This window comes from Acanthopagrus latus, chromosome 5 (assembly GCF_904848185.1).
Source record: "Acanthopagrus latus isolate v.2019 chromosome 5, fAcaLat1.1, whole genome shotgun sequence".
Lineage (NCBI taxonomy): Eukaryota > Metazoa > Chordata > Actinopteri > Spariformes > Sparidae > Acanthopagrus > Acanthopagrus latus.
In genome coordinates this window covers 30,812,086-30,832,085 of record NC_051043.1, presented here as the reverse complement: position 1 = coordinate 30,832,085, position 20,000 = coordinate 30,812,086, and the positions used below count along the sequence as shown (strand labels likewise).

Genomic DNA, 20,000 nt, shown 5'->3' with positions numbered 1-20,000 from the left:
TGCGGGTCCTGTGAGCCGGACCTGTGCCCGGAGACCCGGGGCTGTCGGGCCGGACTTGTGCTGGACTCGTGCGGCTGCTGTAAAGAGTGTGGAAACCTGGAGGGCCAAGCCTGCGACCCGGGGCCCCGCAGCGTCTACTACGGGCTGTGCGGTACCGGACTGCGGTGTCAGACGGACCCGCGACCCGCAGGGGGAGGAGGAGGAGGAGGAGGAGGAGGGGGGGGGGAGGATGAAGAGGAGGAGGTGTGTGTGTGTGAGCAGCAGGAGGCGGTGTGTGGTTCTGATGGAGTCACATACATGAACATGTGTCAGTTCAGAGAGGCCGCATTCTCCAGACCAGAACTCAAGACCAGAGGAAGAGGGCCCTGCAGAACCGGTACCACGTGTGTGTGTGTGTGTGTGTGTGTGTGTGTGTGTGTGTGTGTGATATTTGTAAAATGAACCTTCAGTTGATGAATTGATCAGCTGATTAATGGCTCCAGCTTTAATAACTCTGTGAACTCACCTGCTCAGGTATAAATAACAAAGATGACGTCACATTGATCCACAGTGTAAACACATTCAGTGGAGTAATCAAAGAGTGGAATTTATAATTAAATCATTAACCAATCAGAAGCCGGCAGTGTGTCTCTGAAGACAAACTTCAGTGTGATGGAGCCACAGACAGGAACCAGGTTCTGCTGCCGCTCCGTTTGGACCGGGCCACAGCAGAAGATGTCCCAGTACTACCCGTGTGTCACATGTTCACATATGATTAGTTTATTGATACGATCAATGACACCAACAGAGAGAAACTTGAGCCTGTGAGGTCAGAACAGTCCAGTCAACAGACCAAGCCGGGTCGTCCTCAGTAACACGGACTGATCCTGGATCAGCTCTGATGAACACAGAGCTGCAGCTGTGGTCTGACGGAGCTGATGGAGCTGATCCAGTCAGACTGTGAGCCCTCTGTAGTGTAAAATAACCACAGTTAGTAAATAGTGATTAATGGTAACTGATAGTGTTATAATGATAAAAGTAAGAAACAAAGAGTATCAAGTGTGAAAGAGTTGCTGGAACAAACTTCTGGGCACCAGTTGACTGAAAAGTGCTTCTGCTGATTAAAGCTGCTGCAGTCAGATAATGTCAAGTGTGAAGATGTAACCACACATCTAAGAATTACATCATATAACCAAACATGTAACACTTTCATTAAGTTTAAACATACAGAGCAAAGAGTGATCAGATATAATGGGATGCATCAAGAGAGGGAGTTAACTGAAGGCCAGTGATTAGGACACAGTGAGAGCAACTTCTTAATAAAACCAAAGCGAGGTGAGGAGCAACTGGTCGACATGCAGTTCTGCACATACGCCAATATTCACACAAGCGCAGAAGGTAGTACTGTGTTTTTCCACCAGATGTACAGAGATTTTCCATAAGAAAATATGGTGTTTTTCCATAAAGAAATAACAGTGTCAGCAGAAATTAAGCAGAATAGTGATTGGCTGAAACCATGTTGTTCGAACAGACACACCCACTTTTCTGCATTCTGCACTCAGCCTGGAAGACTCCTGGTGACTTTTTGATCTTTGAAATCTTCTGGACCAACCAAGAAAAGAGAAGTCGTTTACATGACACCACTCATCTCTTAGCCACACCCACACGCTAGCCCCACCCACATGTTAGCTCCACCCACATGTTAGCACATCTGTTCAGCGTTCAGACTGAGACTGAGTCACTGTGTGTCTGAGGAGAAACACCTCCTCCACCTTTAACATTCAAATCTGTGATTTGTCTCTCTCACCTGTCCGTCTCTCTCACCTGTCCGTCTCTCACCTGTCTGTCTGTCAGTCCCCGTCATTAAGGTCCCTCCTCACAGTCAAGTGAATGGGACAGGAAGTAGTCTGGTCTTTCTCTGTGAGGTCTTTGCGTTTCCGATGGCGTTGGTCGAGTGGAGGAAGGAGGGCCGAGACGTCGTCCTGCCCGGTGACGACCCCCACATCTCCGTCCAGGTGAGCTCTGACTCTGCAGGTAACTCACAGTGGAGCTCAGCGCTGCACCTGACTCACTGTCGCCATCTGTCTCCACAGTCGAGGGGCGGTCCCCTGAAATTCGAGCTCTCTAGTTGGCTGCAGATCGAGGGGGCGGAGCCACAGGACTCAGGAACCTATCGCTGCATCGCTCGTAACAACCTGGGGAGTGTGTCAGCCTCTGCTGTACTGGGAGTACTGGGAGCAGGTGAGACACACAGACCAACACACAGACAGGTGGTGCACCTGATAATAGACTGAGTCACTTTCATCCTTTTTAGTTTTATATCATTTAAACAGCGGCCCACACCTGTCTCACTCTCTGTCTCCCTGTCAGACGAGCTGCGGTCCTACCTGGCTAACAGCGTGTCGGAGATGAAGCAGCTGATCGACGCCACAGACTACGACCAGGACTTTTACTGAGACACACGTGATGTCACTTCCTCTCAGCTGATGTCAGTGTGAGCAGCAGAGATAGTAAACACTGGTCATCTTCATCATCCTCATCCTCATCATCACCTTCATTATCATCATCATCATCGTCACCTTCATCGTCATCATCTTCATCATCATCATCATCATCATCATCATCATCACCTTCATCACCTTCATCATCATCATCATCATCATATATTAAAGACATGATGACATCACACTGTGACACCAAGGCTCAGCGTGTTGAACGTGTTGTCGGCGTCGCAGGTTTGAGGCCGAGTCTCCTGTCAGCTGTCTGTGTGAAACATATTATCAATAATATTATCAATAATATCATCAATAATACATATAATGTTTAAAATAAATATATAAACATAAAGAAAAAAAACAAGCAACTGTTTTTGTTTCTCCATCACACACTGGAATCAAACGTTCACGCCTCCTCCTCCTCATCATCATCTTCTTCTTCCTCCTTATTAAACTTTCCTCGAGCTGAGGAGAGCGTTTTTAAAATCTGTGATGTCATCATTTGAGTTTCATAACCAGGAAGTAAACCCAGAAGCTAGAACTCCCAGAAACAGATTCTGTAACGCGGCGGTTCCGTCACATCCTGCAGTGAGACGACTTGTTTCCCTTCCATGATTTAATCAGTCGGTCCGATCCACCTTTAATTATTTCAGCCCCACTCAAGTTAGCAGGGGGCTAAACAGGAAGTTAGCATACATGCTACACTGTGCACAGCACAAAAGATCTGTGTCATTTTATAAAGTCAAACTCTGTGTTTGTGCACCAATCAGCAGCTTTCATTGGGATGAAGCTCTGCCTCTAACACTGCATCCAATTCTCTTTACTGATCCACGGTCTGCATGTGTGACTGTTAGCTTAATGCTAACAGCTTTGGAGCCTGTACTTCAAACACAGGGGAGCTTTGAGCTAATTGCAAACATCATCGACATGCTCACAATGTTAATGCTAACATGCTGGTGTTTAGTAATATAATACTACTGTGTTCACTACCTAACTTTAGCTTGTTAGCATGCTAAAGTACTGGACACATGAACATGGCGGCCTGATGATGGAGTGTCAGAGGATCAGCACAGATATTCCAGTTGATCCTGAGGGGAACATCCCTGCTGAACACCCCAACACAGCATAGACCAGCATGTTGTGTTCTGGTGCTGGTCCAAGCTGTTTTTTCAGCATGGCTGAATTCAACAGTGAGAGATATCCAGATGGATCCTAGGAGACGGACTGATCCAGATCCAGATCCAGATCCAGATCCAGATCCAGATCCAGATCCAGACCTCACACTGACCCTCAGACACTGTCAGTCACACCTGAGAGCACAGAGCTGCTCTGTAGCAGACAGCAGGACGTCCTGACACAGATTCAGTCCACAGGAAGCTGAAGCTCCTCTGATGAAATGTATCTGTGTGAGTTTCCATTCAGAGGAAGTGAAGAAACCTGTGGAGAATCTATTAACACAGCGGCTCAGCTCCTGCTGCGCCTCCTGCTGCGCCTCCTGCTGCGCCTCCTGCTGCTCCTTCACCCAGCCTGATTGACACTGACCTCACCCACAGTGGCTCTAAACTGAACCTGTTGAAACCTGCTGCAGCAGCTCAGGCTCAGTCAGCTGCTGCCTGAGGACGTTACAGAAAACTTCATGAAGTTTTCTGTAACGTTTTCATTTTAAAACCCCCATGATGCTTTGGGGGATGTAAACAGGAAGTGTACTGTTTCCATGGACTCAGTCAGTTAACTGTTTCTAATCCTTTATTTGTTCATACCCAGTCCCACATGTTTGTTGTGTGACTGTGAGCTGATTTGTTGACGAAGGTAAACAGCAGGCGGAGCTAAAACTCTGTTTGGTGGCATTAAACCACAGAAGAAGAGACAGGCCGCAGTCAAACCTTTTTCCTTTATGGAGAGACATTTTTCCAACCGCAATGAAAAACACATTTTACTGTGAAGACGACAAATCAACAACAGACAGCCAGATTATATAGTGTGTGTGTGTGTGTGTGTGTGTGTGTGTGTGTGTGTGTGTGTGTGTGTGTGTAAGCAGATCGTGTATTAGATATTTATTTCAGCCATGTTAAATATTCTTATTGAAAACACATTAGTGGCACAGACACAGTGTGTGTGTGTGTGTGTGTGTGTGTGTGTGTGTGTGTGTGTGTGTGTGTGTGTGTGTTGTGTTCATGTCACAGTTGTGCTTCATGTTTATGTGTCTGTGGTGCATTTAATGACCGTCTGTGTGCAGGATGTGCCTCGGAGCTCCTGCGGCTCGTCTGTCTGCGAGTGAATCCAGGAAATACCAGCAGATTCACTGCGAGCTGGAAATAACTTCCAGACCTCGTCAGCCAATCAGAGCGCTCCCTGGAGCCTGGAAAGACTCAGCAGAACTGACTGTTTAACACCTGCTGTGTCTCAGTTCAGGTCTGCATCCTTCAGAGGAGAATCTGAAGGCCAACTACATCACTACCCAGCACGAAGTTTGTCCCAGTCTGAATCCTCCAGATGCTCCTTCTTCTCCCTGTTTCTGGAGGATGCATCACTACGATCCTTCGTGGCCTCACATATCCCAAAATTCTTTGCTTGCCCAAAAAAGAAGAAAGAAAGAAAGAAAATGGCAACATCGCGTGGCATAGATCATCACTATCATGACGTAAGGGTAAAACATCTGGTGACGCAACCAAGAAATGCTCCAGAGGCTCGACCGTCACATTTAACAACGGCTGACCAGGTTAACAAGGTCTCTGAAGGACTCGCCTTCAAAGACCACAGAGGCCGAGTCCTTCAGAGGACGCAGACCCTGATCCCAGCTCATCTTTGTGACTCTGACATCATAAATTAAAAATGGAGGAAGGAAGAACAGATTTACTGTTAAATCATCTCATTCTGAGGAAACCAGACAAGTAAAAATGTTTTACAGTAACACTTTTACCCACATTGTATTAATATTCTCAGAGTATTCTGCATATTCAGGCCTCATTATTGTACAGAATTTAGAGTAGAATAGTTTATATATTTATATAAATATACATCAAACAGTCAGACTTTGAAAAAGTAAAATAAAATGTAACACCTGTTTGTGTTACTGAGAATAAAAAGATTTAATAAAGTTATTTATCATGATTAGACTCCTTCATGATCACATATCGAAACAAAGTTGTTTGATTCTTGTTTCAGATTTAAAGCAAAGTTTAGAGGACGTTCCTTTGTGATGTATTGATCCACACATCAGAGGGTTCATTACTGATCAGGGATTAATCCTCGTCATCACTGTGGATATCAGGGCTGTTAAATCGCAACACGTCACATGAAATCGCGCTCAGGTGATCGACACAGCTGCAGGTCTCCAGGTGATCGCTGTTCCTCCTCCCAGCCAGCAGGGGGCGACAGAGCAGCTCGGAGACAAACAGCCGTCCAGTGTTTACATGTAGCCTGTGAGCTAGCTTTAGCTTTAGCTTTCGCTGAGAGGTGAGTTGAGCTCAGTGTCCGTCTGACAACATTATGAATTTTGTCTTTATTCTGACGAACAGCTTAAAGAAATAAAACTGTGACGTCAGGCTGCTCAGTTTGTAAATAGCCGCTACACGCTGTTAACGTTAACTACGGTCGGCGCCAGGTTCCTGTTAAAAATTTGCTAATTTAAAGTTTGACTGCTTATCAACAGAGTACAGTCATTTGAATTCAATTAATGAAGACATTTTAGGAACTGAGTTAATCGAGTCAAAAATTCGGCTTATATACGAGACATCTAGGACTTTAGTAGACATTCTGTTACCTTTTCCAAATAGTTAGAGCACGTAAGACTCGAGAAGGCCAGACAGCATTCCCTGCTAAAAGTTATTAATATTTGAATTAAGTTCTCTACAACAGACATGTAGTTGAGAGCCTGGTTTTTCAGGATTGTGTCTGTTTAGTAAGTTATATTTAAGTCTGTTCTTAATGTAGAGTTTCAAGTTGTCCACATTTACATGACATTGGCTGTTGTTGTACAGATTGTGGTCGCAGCTGGTCCAGGGTCAGCTGGTCCGGGCTCCAGCATGGTCAGACAGCAGCGCAGAGCAGACAGGTAGGACCGGTAGGAGGGCTGGTGGGTTCTGGTGGGTTCTGGTGTGGCAGGTTGTAACAGCAGAGCTGCACTGTGGATTACAATAGAGAAGACGTCATGAATATGAAAATGAGTCATCTGTGGATGTTTTCTGACCTTTTGGAGACAAAACAATGACTGGAAGCTTTCATTTTTTTATTTGACATGTAACCAGTGATAAATGAAGATGTGTAATTAAAGCTCCATCAGTATGTAAAGTCGTTGCAGTGAGCTCCATCGTCACCGTGGAAGTGATGAACGCATCAATAATTATAATCCAGTTATATCACACATATATCTGCATAATAAGTACTATTACTGTTGGTAATTTCTGGATAAACTGATTAAATGTCAATCAGAAACAGAAACATTCACGTCTAAGTGGAGCAGCAGATCTGAGAGCTTCAACAATTAATAACATGATTAACTGATTAAATAACCGACAGGTGATGAAATGAGCTCAACATTAATAGTTATTACAACAGTTTGCTTTAATGACCTCGTCTCTGTCCTCTGCAGGTGTTTTGTACCTGCTGCAGTGAACAGAGTGACGCGGGTTCGATTCCCTATTGGCCCCATACATTGCAGACCGCCTCTGACTCATCAGGTCAGCTGAAACAAACCCCGCCCCCTCGCCGCCGCCCATCTCCATCATGGATCCAGCTCACTGTGTTTTATTCTTTGTCAGGTTTCAGGCAGGAAGTGGGCGGGATCAGCGACTGGAAGCTCTGACAGCTGGCCGAGCAGCAGCTCCAACACCACAGAAGAAGGTGGAGGAGACCCGGGACCTGACGGAGGTTCAGGAGAGACGAAGAGGGCAAGACTGGACGGGTCAGTCAGAATTTATTACAGACGACATGCTGATGAGTCAGAAAACAGTTTCAAATTTTGATTATCAATCAATCTGCTGTCAAACTGCGATGATTAATAAATTAGTCGCCAATTATTTAATGAATCACCAAATGTTGTGATAATTGATCAGTTTGAGTAATTAAAGCTCTCCACTTCTTCCACTTGGTTTCTTTCCTCTGTGACAGAAAACTGCAGTATCTTGAAATAGTACTTAAGAAACAGTACTAGTAAATACTTAGTTACTTTTCTCCACTGGATTTTGAAAGTGTGACCTGAACATTAGCAGGACAAAAAACAAATACGTTTCCTCAGGACTGCCGATCCTGCAGCTCCAACCAATAGAGAGAGAGTCCCGGGGTCATGTGGTCAACCAGGAAGTGAGAGCTGCTCCACAGGAAGTGTGTGTAATCTGTCCAGACCTCCTCCAGACCAGCAGGGGGCAGCAGAGCTGAGCGAGGACAGCAGAGCAACTGAGGTGATGAACTGTGATGTCATCAGTTAATGGCCTCATAAATATAAGAGTGTTGTAACGTGTGTGTGTGTGTGTGTATGTGTGTGTGTGTGTCAGCTGCAGAGCGTGGCGTCTCTGAAGGTCACCATCCAGCAGAGCAGTGAGAGCAGAGAGTTTGGACAGACAGACAGGACGGCCGACAGACAGACAGGTGGACTCCACTGTCATGTCTGTAACCTCACCTGTCGCTCTGTGCAGGTGAGACACAGCGAGCACACACATACACACACCTGAGGCTCCTGCTGTACAGTCAGTCTGGACTGTAGGACAGGAGGTAGTGACTGCTGTGTGTGTTCAGGTGTTTCAGGAGCACATGTCAGGACCAGAACACCTGAGGAGACTGAAGGACATCACACAGTCCATCTGCCTCGACACACACACACTGCAGGACGGGTAAACACACACACACACACACACACACACACACACACACACACACACACACACACACACACACACACACACCTCTTCCTTCTGATGGTTCACCTTTGTCCTCCAGGAGGCGTCGCCCTGATACACAACGCTGGTGTGACACCTGTCAGACTCACTTCAGTGGTGATGTCATCATCCATCGACGGACCAAACAGCACAAGGTGGGAAGCGTTGCTAACAGGACTTCAAAATGCTAACTGTGTGTGTGTGTGTGTGTGTGTGTGTGTGTGTGTGTGTCTCCAGATGTGTAAGCAGCTCTGTGTGTGTGTGTGTGTCCAGATGTGTAAGCAGCTGTGTGTGTGTGTGTGTCTCCAGATGTGTAGGCAGCTCTGTGTGTGTGTGTGTGTGTGTGTGTGTGTGTGTGTCCAGATGTGTAAGCAGCTGTGTGTGTGTGTGTGTGTGTGTGTGTGTGTGTGTGTGTGTGTGTGTGTGTGTCTCCAGATGTGTAAGCAGCTGTGTGTGTGTGTGTGTGTGTGTGTCTCCAGATGTGTAAGCAGCTGTGTGTGTGTGTCTCCAGACGTGTAAGCAGCTCTGTGTGTGTGTGTGTCTCCAGATGTGTAAGCAGCTGTGTGTGTGTGTGTGTGTCTCCAGATGTGTAAGCAGCTGTGTGTGTGTGTGTGTGTGTGTGTGTCTCCAGGTGTGTAAGCAGCTGTGTGTGTGTGTGTCTCCAGATGTGTAAGCAGCTGTGTGTGTGTGTGTCTCCAGGTGTGTAAGCAGCTGTGTGTGTGTGTGTCTCCAGATGTGTAAGCAGCTGTGTGTGTGTGTGTGTCTCCAGATGTGTAAGCAGCTGTGTGTGTGTGTGTGTGTGTGTGTCTCCAGATGTGTAAGCAGCTGTGTGTGTGTGTGTGTGTCTCCAGGTGTGTAAGCAGCTGTGTGTGTGTGTGTCTCCAGATGTGTAAGCAGCTGTGTGTGTGTGTGTCTCCAGATGTGTAAGCAGCTGTGTGTGTGTGTGTGTCTCCAGGTGTGTAAGCAGCTGTGTGTGTGTGTGTCTCCAGATGTGTAAGCAGCTGTGTGTGTGTGTGTCTCCAGATGTGTAAGCAGCTGTGTGTGTGTGTGTGTCTCCAGGTGTGTAAGCAGCTGTGTGTGTGTGTGTCTCCAGATGTGTAAGCAGCTGTGTGTGTGTGTGTCTCCAGATGTGTAAGCAGCTGTGTGTGTGTGTGTCTCCAGATGTGTAAGCAGCTGTGTGTGTGTGTGTGTGTCTCCAGATGTGTAAGCAGCTGTGTGTGTGTGTGTGTGTGTGTGTGTGTGTCTCCAGGTGTGTAAGCAGCTGTGTGTGTGTGTGTGTCTCCAGATGTGTAAGCAGCTGTGTGTGTGTGTGTGTCTCCAGATGTGTAAGCAGCTGTGTGTGTGTGTGTGTCTCCAGATGTGTAAGCAGCTGTGTGTGTGTGTGTGTGTGTGTCTCCAGATGTGTAAGCAGCTGTGTGTGTGTGTGTGTGTCTCCAGATGTGTAAGCAGCTGTGTGTGTGTGTGTGTGTGTGTGTGTGTGTCTCCAGGTGTGTAAGCAGCTGTGTGTGTGTGTGTGTCTCCAGGTGTGTAAGCAGCTGTGTGTGTGTGTGTGTCTCCAGATGTGTAAGCAGCTGTGTGTGTGTGTGTGTCTCCAGATGTGTAAGCAGCTGTGTGTGTGTGTGTGTCTCCAGATGTGTAAGCAGCTGTGTGTGTGTGTGTGTCTCCAGATGTGTAAGCAGCTGTGTGTGTGTGTGTGTGTGTCTCCAGATGTGTAAGCAGCTGTGTGTGTGTGTGTGTGTCTCCAGATGTGTAAGCAGCTGTGTGTGTGTGTGTGTGTCTCCAGGTGTGTAAGCAGCTGTGTGTGTGTGTGTCTCCAGATGTGTAAGCAGCTGTGTGTGTGTGTGTCTCCAGATGTGTAAGCAGCTGTGTGTGTGTGTGTGTCTCCAGGTGTGTAAGCAGCTGTGTGTGTGTGTGTCTCCAGATGTGTAAGCAGCTGTGTGTGTGTGTGTCTCCAGATGTGTAAGCAGCTGTGTGTGTGTGTGTGTGTCTCCAGGTGTGTAAGCAGCTGTGTGTGTGTGTGTCTCCAGATGTGTAAGCAGCTGTGTGTGTGTGTGTCTCCAGATGTGTAAGCAGCTGTGTGTGTGTGTGTCTCCAGATGTGTAAGCAGCTGTGTGTGTGTGTGTGTGTCTCCAGATGTGTAAGCAGCTGTGTGTGTGTGTGTGTGTGTGTGTGTGTGTCTCCAGGTGTGTAAGCAGCTGTGTGTGTGTGTGTGTCTCCAGATGTGTAAGCAGCTGTGTGTGTGTGTGTGTCTCCAGATGTGTAAGCAGCTGTGTGTGTGTGTGTGTCTCCAGATGTGTAAGCAGCTGTGTGTGTGTGTGTGTGTGTGTCTCCAGATGTGTAAGCAGCTGTGTGTGTGTGTGTGTGTCTCCAGATGTGTAAGCAGCTGTGTGTGTGTGTGTGTGTGTGTGTGTGTGTCTCCAGGTGTGTAAGCAGCTGTGTGTGTGTGTGTGTCTCCAGGTGTGTAAGCAGCTGTGTGTGTGTGTGTGTCTCCAGATGTGTAAGCAGCTGTGTGTGTGTGTGTGTCTCCAGATGTGTAAGCAGCTGTGTGTGTGTGTGTGTCTCCAGATGTGTAAGCAGCTGTGTGTGTGTGTGTGTCTCCAGATGTGTAAGCAGCTGTGTGTGTGTGTGTGTGTGTCTCCAGATGTGTAAGCAGCTGTGTGTGTGTGTGTGTGTCTCCAGATGTGTAAGCAGCTGTGTGTGTGTGTGTGTCTCCAGGTGTGTAAGCAGCTGTGTGTGTGTGTGTCTCCAGATGTGTAAGCAGCTGTGTGTGTGTGTGTGTCTCCAGATGTGTAAGCAGCTGTGTGTGTGTGTGTGTCTCCAGATGTGTAAGCAGCTGTGTGTGTGTGTGTGTCTCCAGATGTGTAAGCAGCTGTGTGTGTGTGTGTGTCTCCAGATGTGTAAGCAGCTGTGTGTGTGTGTGTGTCTCCAGGTGTGTAAGCAGCTGTGTGTGTGTGTGTCTCCAGATGTGTAAGCAGCTGTGTGTGTGTGTGTGTCTCCAGATGTGTAAGCAGCTGTGTGTGTGTGTGTGTCTCCAGATGTGTAAGCAGCTGTGTGTGTGTGTGTGTCTCCAGATGTGTAAGCAGCTGTGTGTGTGTGTGTGTCTCCAGATGTGTAAGCAGCTGTGTGTGTGTGTGTGTGTCTCCAGATGTGTAAGCAGCTGTGTGTGTGTGTGTCTCCAGATGTGTAAGCAGCTGTGTGTGTGTGTGTCTCCAGATGTGTAAGCAGCTGTGTGTGTGTGTGTGTGTCTCCAGATGTGTAAGCAGCTGTGTGTGTGTGTGTGTGTGTCTCCAGATGTGTAAGCAGCTGTGTGTGTGTGTGTGTGTCTCCAGGTGTGTAAGCAGCTGTGTGTGTGTGTGTGTCTCCAGGTGTGTAAGCAGCTGTGTGTGTGTGTGTCTCCAGATGTGTAAGCAGCTGTGTGTGTGTGTGTCTCCAGATGTGTAAGCAGCTGTGTGTGTGTGTGTCTCCAGATGTGTAAGCAGCTGTGTGTGTGTGTGTGTGTCTCCAGATGTGTAAGCAGCTGTGTGTGTGTGTGTGTGTGTGTGTGTGTCTCCAGGTGTGTAAGCAGCTGTGTGTGTGTGTGTGTCTCCAGATGTGTAAGCAGCTGTGTGTGTGTGTGTGTCTCCAGATGTGTAAGCAGCTGTGTGTGTGTGTGTGTCTCCAGATGTGTAAGCAGCTGTGTGTGTGTGTGTGTGTGTGTCTCCAGATGTGTAAGCAGCTGTGTGTGTGTGTGTGTGTCTCCAGATGTGTAAGCAGCTGTGTGTGTGTGTGTGTGTGTGTGTGTGTCTCCAGGTGTGTAAGCAGCTGTGTGTGTGTGTGTGTCTCCAGGTGTGTAAGCAGCTGTGTGTGTGTGTGTGTCTCCAGATGTGTAAGCAGCTGTGTGTGTGTGTGTGTCTCCAGATGTGTAAGCAGCTGTGTGTGTGTGTGTGTCTCCAGATGTGTAAGCAGCTGTGTGTGTGTGTGTGTCTCCAGATGTGTAAGCAGCTGTGTGTGTGTGTGTGTCTCCAGGTGTGTAAGCAGCTGTGTGTGTGTGTGTGTCTCCAGGTGTGTAAGCAGCTGTGTGTGTGTGTGTCTCCAGATGTGTAAGCAGCTGTGTGTGTGTGTGTGTCTCCAGATGTGTAAGCAGCTGTGTGTGTGTGTGTGTCTCCAGATGTGTAAGCAGCTGTGTGTGTGTGTGTGTCTCCAGATGTGTAAGCAGCTGTGTGTGTGTGTGTGTCTCCAGATGTGTAAGCAGCTGTGTGTGTGTGTGTGTCTCCAGGTGTGTAAGCAGCTGTGTGTGTGTGTGTCTCCAGATGTGTAAGCAGCTGTGTGTGTGTGTGTGTCTCCAGATGTGTAAGCAGCTGTGTGTGTGTGTGTGTCTCCAGATGTGTAAGCAGCTGTGTGTGTGTGTGTGTCTCCAGATGTGTAAGCAGCTGTGTGTGTGTGTGTGTCTCCAGATGTGTAAGCAGCTGTGTGTGTGTCTCCAGATGTGTAAGCAGCTGTGTGTGTGTGTGTGTCTCCAGATGTGTAAGCAGCTGTGTGTGTGTGTGTGTCTCCAGATGTGTAAGCAGCTGTGTGTGTGTGTGTGTGTCTCCAGATGTGTAAGCAGCTGTGTGTGTGTGTGTGTCTCCAGGTGTGTAAGCAGCTGTGTGTGTGTGTGTCTCCAGGTGTGTAAGCAGCTGTGTGTGTGTGTGTCTCCAGATGTGTAAGCAGCTGTGTGTGTGTGTGTGTCTCCAGGTGTGTAAGCAGCTGTGTGTGTGTGTGTGTCTCCAGATGTGTAAGCAGCTGTGTGTGTGTGTGTGTCTCCAGATGTGTAAGCAGCTGTGTGTGTGTGTGTCTCCAGATGTGTAAGCAGCTGTGTGTGTGTGTGTGTCTCCAGATGTGTAAGCAGCTGTGTGTGTGTGTGTGTCTCCAGATGTGTAAGCAGCTGTGTGTGTGTGTCTCCAGATGTGTAAGCAGCTGTGTGTGTGTGTCTCCAGATGTGTAAGCAGCTGTGTGTGTGTGTGTGTGTCTCCAGATGTGTAAGCAGCTGTGTGTGTGTGTGTGTGTGTGTGTCTCCAGGTGTGTAAGCAGCTGTGTGTGTGTGTGTCTCCAGATGTGTAAGCAGCTGTGTGTGTGTGTGTGTGTGTGTGTGTGTCTCCAGGTGTGTAAGCAGCTGTGTGTGTGTGTGTCTCCAGCTGTGTTAGCAGCTGTGTGTGTGTGTGTGTCTCCAGATGTGTAAGCAGCTGTGTGTGTGTGTGTGTGTCTCCAGGTGTGTAAGCAGCTGTGTGTGTGTGTGTCTCCAGATGTGTAAGCAGCTGTGTGTGTGTGTGTGTCTCCAGATGTGTAAGCAGCTGTGTGTGTGTGTGTGTCTCCAGATGTGTAAGCAGCTGTGTGTGTGTGTGTCTCCAGATGTGTAAGCAGCTGTGTGTGTGTGTGTCTCCAGATGTGTAAGCAGCTGTGTGTGTGTGTGTGTGTCTCCAGATGTGTAAGCAGCTGTGTGTGTGTGTGTGTGTCTCCAGATGTGTAAGCAGCTGTGTGTGTGTGTGTGTGTCTCCAGGTGTGTAAGCAGCTGTGTGTGTGTGTGTCTCCAGGTGTGTAAGCAGCTGTGTGTGTGTGTGTCTCCAGATGTGTAAGCAGCTGTGTGTGTGTGTGTGTCTCCAGGTGTGTAAGCAGCTGTGTGTGTGTGTGTCTCCAGATGTGTAAGCAGCTGTGTGTGTGTGTGTGTCTCCAGATGTGTAAGCAGCTGTGTGTGTGTGTGTCTCCAGATGTGTAAGCAGCTGTGTGTGTGTGTGTGTCTCCAGATGTGTAAGCAGCTGTGTGTGTGTGTGTGTCTCCAGATGTGTAAGCAGCTGTGTGTGTGTGTCTCCAGATGTGTAAGCAGCTGTGTGTGTGTGTGTGTCTCCAGATGTGTAAGCAGCTGTGTGTGTGTGTGTGTCTCCAGATGTGTAAGCAGCTGTGTGTGTGTGTGTGTGTCTCCAGATGTGTAAGCAGCTGTGTGTGTGTGTGTGTGTGTGTGTCTCCAGGTGTGTAAGCAGCTGTGTGTGTGTGTGTCTCCAGATGTGTAAGCAGCTGTGTGTGTGTGTGTGTGTGTGTGTGTGTCTCCAGGTGTGTAAGCAGCTGTGTGTGTGTGTGTCTCCAGATGTGTAAGCAGCTGTGTGTGTGTGTGTGTCTCCAGATGTGTAAGCAGCTGTGTGTGTGTGTGTGTGTCTCCAGGTGTGTAAGCAGCTGTGTGTGTGTGTGTCTCCAGATGTGTAAGCAGCTGTGTGTGTGTGTGTGTCTCCAGATGTGTAAGCAGCTGTGTGTGTGTGTATGTCTCCAGATGTGTAAGCAGCTGTGTGTGTGTGTGTGTGTGTCTCCAGATGTGTAAGCAGCTGTGTGTGTGTGTGTCTCCAGATGTGTAAGCAGCTGTGTCGTCCCTTCTGTCCGGTGTGTAAACGTCACTTCAGGACTCCCAGGAAGTTTGTGGAGCACATGAAGTCAGCAGAGCACAAGCAGCAGGTGAGCAGGGGTCAGGTGACACGTGTCGAGTTCAGCACAAACCAGCAGGGTGAGTTTGATTCTGTGTCTGTCTCCTCCCAGGTGCACCTGCAGGAGGCGCAGGAGGAGGAGCTGATCACAGTGGACGCTGTCGGCTGCTTTGAGGGAGAGGAGGACGAGGTTGAGGACGAGGAGGAAGAAGAAGAGGTGGAAGTAGCTGATGAAGAGGAAGAGGGTGGTGTAAGAAAAGAGGAAGCGGAAGAAAAAGAGTTGGAGGTACAAAGATTCATATACGCCTGATTGTTTGTTTCACACAGATTTGCCGCCGTCAGCTGTCTGTGAACACAGTGTCTGTTCACCTGGTCCAACGCTAAGCCAGTAACACAACACCAGACTCCATTCACAAATGTGGTGATTTTAAGAGTTGTTTCATGAGGAGGAACTGAACAAGCTTTGTGAAACAGCTGCAACAAATTCTAACTCATCGTGTCCTTATAAATTCAGCGTTAAATCAGAAACTGAAGTTGTTTGTCTCCTTGTAAAAAGTGTCAGTTTGTGTCTCAGTTTAGTAAGTTGTTGAGTTAGAAGACACTTTATAAACTCTGTGAAACTCTGTGAGCAAGTGTGTGTGTGTGTGTGTGTGTGTGTGTGTGTGTGTTGCAGACAGCTGACACACAGGAAACACACAGGGAGGACTATGACCCCCAGACCACATATGGTATGTTTTCTGTGTTTTAGGTTGAATGCCTACATTGAATTTCACCTCCATTAGACTAAAAACAGTCGAAGAATGTTGAAACAATAAATGTGTGTGTGTGTGTGTGTGTGTGTGTGTGTGTGTGCGTCTGTACAGGAAGTCGTTTTGTAGTTCCTGTTTCTGGCTTTCTGTGTCGACTTTGTAACAAGTTCTTCTACAGAGAGACGACAGCACGACACACACACTGCAGGACACAGACACACTACCTGAACCTGCAGGTAAAACAAACACACGCGCACACACACACACACACACACACACACACACACACACACACACACACACACACACACACACACACACACACACACACTCACAGGGTGCTGATGTTGTTTTGTGTCTCAGAGTCACAGAGCTGCTCAGACGAGAAGTGAAGATCTGACCTGACCTGTTGTCCCACAATGCACCTGTGTGTCCAGGTGATGGACTGGTGATGACATCATCCTGCTGTACTTCCTGTTCTCCACAGAATTTTAACGTAACAGCTGACCTGTTCACAACAGTGATGTGAACAGTGAACAGGTGAATACAGGTGAGGATCAGAACGACCCCTGCTGGCTGTCAGGTGACCTGCAGCTGACGTCACAGTTGAATGTTCATTAAAGGGTCAGTCTGGTGTTTTTCTGTCTTTTATCTTCTCAGTCGCCCTGAAGAGACGATAAGTTAATAAACATTGTTTATTCCTACATGTCACTTTTTGATGGATTGTTTTTGTTTTCCCTCATAGAAAAATGACACATTTCTTCAAAGCAGACTTGATGTCCTGTTTTTCAAATGTAATATTAATAAAATATTTACAAAAATAATTAAAGATGAAACATTCAAGTCTTTATTGTCAATGTGCACAACAGAGAAACAGTGCAGCATCTGTCTAAGCTGGTGTGCAGAATATAACATAACATTATAATAAAATAATTACTGATGAACACAGCAGAGAGGACAGAGCATTAAAATGATCATCATTTTCCACAACAAAAAATAAAAAAAAACCTGATATGAATATTTAAAAAACAGTCTTAAAACAAGCACAACAATAATCCAACCTATGTTTGTAAAACAAGGCTGTCTGAACACAAAATCACTGGACAGAAACTGGAACTAGTTTTGTTCAGACTTATTCTGTCATCATTTCATTAGTCAGTTTCTGATTGACATTCTGGATTTCCATCAATCATAATGATAATGTTGTATAATGTAATATTAAATCCTTCATTTAATTTTTTAAACAGTGTCATTTAAGAAATGTCAGATGACTCCAGCTGTATTTGTTTCACTTTTCTAGGACAGATGTGACACACAGGGAGAGCAGCAGCAGCTCTGAGATCAGTTCTGCTGCAGTTTTATTAGTTTCTATAAACAGTTTCCGATTAATGTGACACGTGGTTATTAAAACAAGACTTACTGACTTTAATCAGATTTAGTAAACTGTGACAGACGCAGTCCACGTGGCATGCGCCACCCTGACCGGCCGCAGGGGGCGCTGTGGCCGCTCAGCGCAGAGGATTGTGGGTCGGAGGAGGCAGCAGCGAGCATCATCATCATCAGGCCGGAGCGGGACTCTTCTGACCGGACTTGTAGCTGAGCTGAGAGCCGTTCCTCCGCAGTGAAGTGCCTTAACAGCGGGAGAGATGGGACACGGAGACCTGATGAGCCAGGCGGAGGATGTAGCCGACCAGGTCAGCTCCCCTCTGCGGGAAACAAGCACCCTGAGCCGGCCACACACAGGGCTGGGACTCGGGCAGACGGCGGATATCTTCCGCTTCTCCCGAATTCCGTCCAAAAATCTTTTTTGTTTATGGAGCTCTGTACACGACTTATACTTTACATAAATCAGTACTCTCTAATAGTTAATTCGGCATATGGATTATTAATCCAAACTGCACCATGTTCTGGTAAAGAATCGTTTTCGGTAACTTTAGCAGCAGACTTGGTTGAGTATTCTGGTGGAGGCAGACTGTGGGTGTAACATGAAAGTCTGTTGTGCAAGAAAACTTAAACCCGAACAACGAAAGCTGCTCCTGAGTCAGCTTAGTTGCAAGCCGAAGTGAGGAGTGTCTCCAACTGATGAGCCACCAGCCTTCAGATATGTTCTACCAGCTCTGAATGACGGCAGATCAGCAGGGAAACTTTAAAATCATGGATTTTTAAACGTGGTCTGGTGTTATGGTCGTTGTTTTCAACATCTGGACTGTAGAAGAAGAGTTTGGATTGTGCACTTTGTTCAAGTATTAAAATAAGTCATAGTTGTAAAACATATGCCGAAAGATGGAAGAAGTTCTGATGAGGTTCGGGAGGGCTTCACTTAATAGTTACCGCCCCGAGTCCGAGTGCTTTAACACGAGACGTGTCAAATTGACAGATTTCTCAATGGAGTCTGGTGTGAAGATGCCATGAAGACGGAAGTGAACCGAAGGGCGACATGATCCCAGAATGATGTTGATGTTGATGTTAGAGCGCTGACGTCGGTCAGCAGGTAGTGACGGTGTGTCCGGAAGTGAACGTGATGAAGCAGCTGCTGTCAATCAAAGTGTCTCAGGCGCTTCATGACGCTCACGCGGCTGCAGAGTAAAGAACTACAAGTGTAGTTTTAAAGCAGGAAGTAGTTTAATGCTCTCCTGTTCTCATTAAAGCTCACTGATGGAATGTAATCAAGTACATTTACTCAGTACAGTTTTGAGCTACTTGTTACTTTACAGATGACATTCTGAAAGAATTGATCTCATCAGTCAGACAGAAACAGCTGACGATCAGCTGACTCACGGTTCATACACATGTTGATATATGGATCAGTTACTATAACATCAGATAAGTTTCTAATGTGTTTCTCATATTTTAACTCCAGATGTTTCCTGCAGCACAGCTCTGCTCTCAGGTCGACAGTATTGATTTTCTGTTATTTGATGTTAGTTTGTCGTTGAGCAGCAGACGTGTTGTCATGAAGACGTTTATCTGTTGAAGAAAGATGTTTCACATGTTGTGTGACGTCACTCTGGATCGTCTGCTGATTATTTCTCTATGAATCCATCGATTGTTTGATTGTTTGGTGAAAACATGGTGGCGGTGAGTCCAGAGTGACACCTTCACAGTCATGGATTGATTGTGTGTTTAGTTCCTGCGGGTCACCAAACACTACCTCCCCCACGTGGCCCGGCTCTGCCTGGTCAGCACCTTCCTGGAGGACGGCGTCCGGATGTGGTTCCAGTGGAGCGAGCAGAGCGAGTACATCGACTCCACCTGGAGCTGCGGACGCTTCCTCGCCAACGTCTTCGTCCTGCTCAACCTGCTGGGACAGCTGGGTAACACACACAGACACACACACACACACACACACACACACACACACACACACACACACACACACTTATTGTCCAGTCAAGGATGGACAACATAAACACAAAAACGTCCACAGAACAAACAAACAAATATTTATTTCTCACATTTGACAGTCAGCGCTCCAAAGCAGTGACCTTATGACTAATTCTGGGAAGTAACTAAGTATATTTACTCAGTTATTTTACTTTAGTGTAATTTGGTGTACATGTGCTTATACACTTTCATCTGTGTGAGTGAGGCAGAGTTTGTCCTGAAGATGGCGCCAGAGGAGAAGATACTGATACCTAAATCTGAACCTGTCTGTGTGTCTGCAGGCGGCTGTGTGTTGATCATCAGTAGAAACTTTGTTCAGTATGGCTGCTTCTCTCTGTTCGGGATCATCGCCCTGCAGGTACACACACACACACACTCACACACACACACACTGCCACTCAGAACTCCTCTTGAAAAGTTGACGATTTAACGTCCTCTGATGTCACCCGCTCTGAGCTCTTCATCATGTTGTTACCGTCATTTATTAGCAGTAAAACTGAAGCTGTCAGAAGTTCAGTTTGCTGCGGTGCTGTTCTTTACTCCTCTCCACCACACTGATGATAACTTGAGTCACTTGTAAACGAGGTGCTGCAGTGTTCTGGATACACTGCAGTGGTTTAGTCTCAGAGGCTGAGAGTCCAGCCAAGAGGGAGTTACTGTAGTCCAAGAGGGAGATGACCAGAGCTTGGACCAGGAGTTGCGTTACCTCCTCTGTGAGGAAAGACCAGATCCTGCAGGTGCTGTAGAGGGCAGATCGGCAGGATCAGGCCACAGCAGTGATGTTGTGTACTGTGAATACACTGACATGTGATGTTGTTTCAGACGGTGGCCTACAGCATCCTGTGGGACCCAAAGTTCCTGATGAGGTGAGTGTGTGACCTTTGACCTTCATCAGCTGGCTCAGTGTGTCTCTGGTTAACAGTGGACTTTGGTTTGTTCATCACAGAGTCTCTTCTCCTCCCCTGTAGGAACCTGGCACTGGGAGGAGGTCTGCTCCTCCTCCTGGCGGAGTGTCGGGGGGAGGCTCGCAGTGTGTTTGCAGGCGTGCCGTCTCTCGGTCATCAGAGCTCTCCGAAACACCTCCTGCAGCTCGGA

The 20,000-nt window shown here is 47.2% G+C and overlaps 3 protein-coding genes across 4 annotated transcripts in view; all 3 read left to right on the top strand.

Moving 5' to 3' along the window:
- Positions 1 to 2,828, top strand: part of kazald3 (Kazal-type serine peptidase inhibitor domain 3) — a 3,333-nt gene extending 505 nt beyond the window's left edge. Inside the window, exons 1-4 of the mRNA XM_037098397.1 lie at positions 1 to 376; positions 1,834 to 1,994; positions 2,073 to 2,220; positions 2,350 to 2,828. The exon at positions 1 to 376 is cut by the window's left edge and continues 505 nt beyond it. Of these exons, the coding sequence (XP_036954292.1) occupies positions 1 to 376; positions 1,834 to 1,994; positions 2,073 to 2,220; positions 2,350 to 2,435 (771 nt within the window). The 3' untranslated portion in view covers positions 2,436 to 2,828. The remainder of the gene's footprint in view (positions 377 to 1,833; positions 1,995 to 2,072; positions 2,221 to 2,349) is intronic.
- Positions 2,829 to 5,788: 2,960 nt separating this feature from the next.
- ciz1b (cdkn1a interacting zinc finger protein 1b) lies at positions 5,789 to 16,345 on the top strand. 2 transcript variants are annotated; one of them, XM_037098893.1, is made up of 13 exons: positions 5,789 to 5,930; positions 6,455 to 6,528; positions 7,066 to 7,153; positions 7,235 to 7,377; positions 7,711 to 7,873; positions 7,973 to 8,107; positions 8,208 to 8,302; positions 8,409 to 8,502; positions 14,699 to 14,803; positions 14,885 to 15,058; positions 15,446 to 15,500; positions 15,636 to 15,757; positions 15,885 to 16,345. In XM_037098893.1, the coding sequence occupies exons 2-13, from the start codon at positions 6,500 to 6,502 to the stop codon at positions 15,924 to 15,926; spliced, it is 1,245 nt and encodes a 414-aa protein (XP_036954788.1). In that variant the 5' UTR covers positions 5,789 to 5,930; positions 6,455 to 6,499; the 3' UTR covers positions 15,927 to 16,345. The 2 variants fall into 2 exon arrangements, with proteins under 2 accessions (XP_036954788.1, XP_036954787.1); XM_037098892.1 differs by having other exon boundaries at positions 5,792 to 5,930; positions 7,967 to 8,107.
- Positions 16,346 to 16,732: 387 nt separating this feature from the next.
- Positions 16,733 to 20,000, top strand: part of surf4l (surfeit 4, like) — a 4,712-nt gene continuing 1,444 nt past the window's right edge. Inside the window, exons 1-5 of the mRNA XM_037098895.1 lie at positions 16,733 to 17,215; positions 18,649 to 18,835; positions 19,187 to 19,263; positions 19,728 to 19,771; positions 19,874 to 20,000. The exon at positions 19,874 to 20,000 is cut by the window's right edge and continues 63 nt beyond it. Coding sequence (XP_036954790.1) covers positions 17,168 to 17,215; positions 18,649 to 18,835; positions 19,187 to 19,263; positions 19,728 to 19,771; positions 19,874 to 20,000 — 483 coding nt within the window. The 5' untranslated portion in view covers positions 16,733 to 17,167. The remainder of the gene's footprint in view (positions 17,216 to 18,648; positions 18,836 to 19,186; positions 19,264 to 19,727; positions 19,772 to 19,873) is intronic.

Coding starts and splice junctions, on each gene's coding strand:
- ciz1b (XM_037098892.1), top strand. CDS start 6,500: ATGGTCAGACAGCAGCGCAGAGCAGACAG. Junction 14,804..14,884: donor CAGCAGAGCACAAGCAGCAG/GTGAGCAGGGGT, acceptor GTCTCCTCCCAG/GTGCACCTGCAGGAGGCGCA. Junction 15,059..15,445: donor CGGAAGAAAAAGAGTTGGAG/GTACAAAGATTC, acceptor TGTGTGTTGCAG/ACAGCTGACACACAGGAAAC.